A 4,299-nucleotide genomic window follows, 5' to 3' on the forward strand; every position below is an offset into this window, starting at 1 on the left:
ATGCATCTAGTTCTTAGAATCATGATTCTTTTGGGGAGGAAAGCCTTAGGATAAATGAGTATTTTCAACCACCCCCTAGGAGAACTAGAAGAGATAGAAGAGAACAAGAGAGCCCAAGAGATGTTAGGGTAGACATACCCCATTTCCATGGAAAAGAAAACATAGAAGTTTATTTAGATTGGGAAATGAAGGTAGAACAATTATTTGCTTGCCATAGAGTAAGTGAGGAAAGAAAAGTACCCCTAGCCACTCTTAGTTTCCAAGGGAATGCTATGTATTGGTGGATGGCTTTAGAGAGAGATAGGCGCCTTCATAGGGAACCTCCCATAGAGTATTGGAATGACCTTAAGGGAGCCCTAAAGCACTGCCATATACCCTCCTATTATAATAGGGAGTTGATGGACAAGCTCGAAAGACTCCAACAAAGAACTATGAGTGTAGAGGAGTATAGGCAAAAGATGGAGCTATACATGATGAGAGCCTCCATTAGAGAGAATGAGTCCACCACCATAGCTAGATTCTTAAGTGGGTTAAATCTTGAGATAAGAGATAGAGTTGAACTCTTACCTTATCAAGACTTAAATGATTTGGTTCAACTATGTATCAAAGTTGAACAACAAAATTTAAGAAAAACTTCAAGTCGAAAGGAAGGTTCATACTCTAACTCCTATCCAAAAAGAGATTTTAAAAGGGAGGGTAGTACATCCAAGGAAAAACCAAAAGAGACTCCCAAACCCATAAGCAAAGATATGCTCACTCCACCCATTCGCACTAAGGATGTTAAATGTTTTAAATGCTTTGGAAGAGGACATGTGCAAGCTCAATGTCCAAACCAAAGAACCTTGTTTTTGAAAGGAATAGATGAATATACTAGTTGTGAAAAAGAACCTAGTGAGAAAGAAGAAGGGGGAGAAGACAAGAGAGTGTATCCTTTAGAGGGGGAATTATTGATGATTAGAAGGACCCTCAACAACCAAACTAGTGTGGCCATAAAAACACAAAGAGAGAACATCTTTCACACAAGATGCAAAGTTTTAGAAAACATATGTTCTCTCATTGTGGATAGTGGTTCATGTTGCAATTGTTGTAGCTCTAGGTTTGTTGAAAAGTTAAATCTAAAAGTAGTCCCTCATCCTAAACCTTTCAAGCTTCAATGGATAAATGAAGATGGGGAACTAACTGTAGATAAACAAGTGAAGGTCGAGTTTTCTATAGGTAACTACCAAGAAAATGTTTTATGTGATGTAGTACCTATGGAAGCTTGCCACATTTTATTGGGAAGACCATGGCAATTTGATAAGAAAACCTTTCACAATGGTCTAACCAACGACATTTCCTTCACCCACAAGAAAAAGAAGTTTGTACTTAATCCTTTACCACATTCCCAAGTGGTAAGAGATCAAATACAAATGAAACAAAAGAGGGATGAGGAAAAAAATAGAAAAAGAGAAAATCCTTAGGGATCAAAAGGCGTGGGAGAAGAGTGTTCCTTCCCACAAGGTCATTCAACAAGACAAAACAATTGAAAATATGCTTCTTGTTGAACAACCTAGCCTTATCTTTCATAAAGAAACACTTACATGCACTGCCACAAATCTTGAGACTATGATTCTACCTCCTCAAGTAAAAGATCTTTTAAATGAATTTGATGATATATTCTCTAAAGAGGGATCCATAGGACTTCCTCCTTTTAGAGGTATAGAACATCAAATTGATTTGATTCCGGGGGCAAGTCTACCAAATAGACCAGCATATAGAACTAACCCCGAGGAAACAAAGGAGATAGAGTCTCAAGTGCAAGATTTGTTGGAGAAGGGTTGGGTGCAAAAAAGCCTAAGCCCTTGTGTTGTACCTGTCTTGTTGGTGCCCAAAACGAATGACAAATGGAGAATGTGTTGTGATTGTAGAGCCATCAATAACATCACCATCAAGTATAGGCATCCAATCCCAAGACTTGATGATATGCTTGATGAATTACATGGGTCAATCATATTTTCCAAAATTGATCTTAAAAGTGGATATCACCAAATTAGAATCAAGGAGGGTGATGAGTGGAAAATCGCTTTTAAAACCAAATTTGGACTATATGAATGGTTGGTGATGCCCTTTGGTCTCACTAACGCACCTAGTACATTCATGAGGCTCATGAATCATGTCTTGAGAGATTGTATAGGTAAATATGTAGTAGTTTATTTTGATGATATCTTAGTTTATAGTCAAAGCCTAGATGGCCACCTAAGACACCTTAGGGAAGTTTTCCTAGTGCTTAGAAATAATAATTTGTTTACAAATAGTGATAAATGTACTTTTTGTGTTGATAGCATAGTTTTTCTTGGTTTTGTAGTAAACAAAAAGGGGGTACATGTTGACCCTGAAAAAATCAAAGTCATCCAAGAATGGCTAGGAGATGTTAGGAGCTTTCATGGTTTGGCTAGCTTCTATAGACGCTTTGTGCCTAACTTCTCAAGTCTAGCTTCACCACTCAATGAGTTAGTGAAGAAAGACACTACATTTCGTTGGGGTGAAAAGCATGAACAACCCTTTAAAAGGCTAAAAGCTCAACTTACTAATGCACCCATTCTAGCTTTACCAAATTTTGCTAAAACTTTTGAGCTAGAGTGTGATGCATCGGGGGTTGGCATAGGTGCGGTTTTGTTACAAGGGGGACATCCAATTGCTTATTTTAGTGAAAAACTTCAAGGAGCCACCCTTAACTACCACACCTATGACAAAGAGCTCTACGCACTTGTGAGGGCCTTAAAAACTTGGGAACACTGTTTCTAAAGAATTTGTTATACATAGTGACCATGAGTCTTTAAAATATTTGAAAGGCCAATACAAGCTCAATAAACGACATGCAAAATGGATGGAATTTCATGAACAATTTCCTTATGTTATCAAATACAAGAAGGGAAGCACAAATATAGTGGTGTGATCCGGTCGGTCATTGGTAGTCGATGACGTCAGCAGCAGATAACCACGTGGACCACTCGTAGGGTGACACGTGGATCAGGTGGCAGAGAAATCAGGGAGGAGATCACCCGGTGCGGTGATCGGTGGTCAGTAACCGAGTGGCCACCGACAGATCAGTTCCAACGTAAACACCCAGGGGGAGAACGCGAGAAGCAATAGAGCACCGATCAGTGATCGGGTGCATGGTCATCGGGGTTTCGTGTTACACGCAGTTAAAATGGGACTGAGATTCCCAGCGAGAGTGTTACGCATGGACTTCGCATGATCATATCTCAGAGAAAGAGGAGCTGCTCGCCGGAAGAATCGTGCACGAGAGTGGCCTGAGGGAGTTAGTAAACCAATCAGTGATTGGTGACTCTCTTAACCCATTACGTGCATGATTTCGTGAAGGGGAAATCGTGTATGCAGAGAGCAATGCTTGGTGAGTGTGCCTAGTCCAGCCACACCTGGCGTTCTCCTGGGAGTGTGCGATTCACCCAGATGGAAGAAACGCGCTAAGTTACTCCGCAAGGGAATAACTTAGCGCGCACAAAGAGATGCGCTAGAGCCCTTCAGGTAGTGGCACGTGTACGGTTAGGTGTGAGTTGCATGCCTCCACGTGTCACCATCTGAGAGTGGCGCGGCCAAGATAAAGGTGCACTCCGCATCGTGAAAGGTACACACAGAAAACACAGACACCCACATTTTTACTCAGTGTGGTACGTGTTCGCACAATAGCGTAATAGAATTCTGTTAGGCACAGACACAGAGAGAGGATCAAAAGGAGATAGAGTGAGATTACTTTTGTTGGTGATTCTGTGACCTAACTTGAGCGTCGGAGTGCAAACGGCCGCTAGAGGCACCGTCTGTGTGTTTTGCAGGTTGCGTTTAAGTTCCCGGAGAAGGTTCTAAGAGTATTCTTGCAGATAGCACAGTTGCATAGGCGGGGTAAGGAAGCGACAAAGCAATTCCTCCATGCTAGAGTTGGCGACAGGATCATTTGGCGCCCACCGTGGGACCGTGTGAATCGTGGTCCCATCCACACCAAAGTTTCTCAAAGTTTTTGTTGAGTTTTTGCTGAGAAAATGAGGAGAACAAGACAAACATCACTTGCGCCATCTGCTGAGGAAGGAGTTGTGACAATGGCGCAGGTCCTGGAGATGATGCGTGCGCTGCAGGACAATGTCGCAGCGTCGAGAGCTGAATAAGAGAAGATGCAGGCGGAGTTGGCTGCATCGCAGAGCAGGAACGACGAGCTGAATCGCGTGAATGAGGAGCTGAGGAGGACGTTGCAGACGCAAAAGGAACGCGCAGTTGGAGAAGGGATGTCGATGCCACCATCACCTC

The 4,299-nt window shown here is 42.2% G+C and overlaps 1 protein-coding gene across 1 annotated transcript; it reads left to right on the forward strand.

Annotated features, from left to right (window-relative positions):
• Nucleotides 1-272: 272 nt before the first annotated feature.
• On the forward strand, nt 273-1,460 carry LOC137838564 (uncharacterized). The gene has a single exon (XM_090300992.1). It carries the CDS (start codon nt 273-275, stop codon nt 1,458-1,460), a length of 1,188 nt encoding a protein of 395 aa, XP_090157118.1.
• The last annotated feature ends 2,839 nt before the right edge of the window (nt 1,461-4,299 follow it).

Source organism: Phaseolus vulgaris, chromosome 4 (genome assembly GCF_051622355.1).
Source record: "Phaseolus vulgaris cultivar YP4 chromosome 4, ASM5162235v1, whole genome shotgun sequence".
Lineage (NCBI taxonomy): Eukaryota > Viridiplantae > Streptophyta > Magnoliopsida > Fabales > Fabaceae > Phaseolus > Phaseolus vulgaris.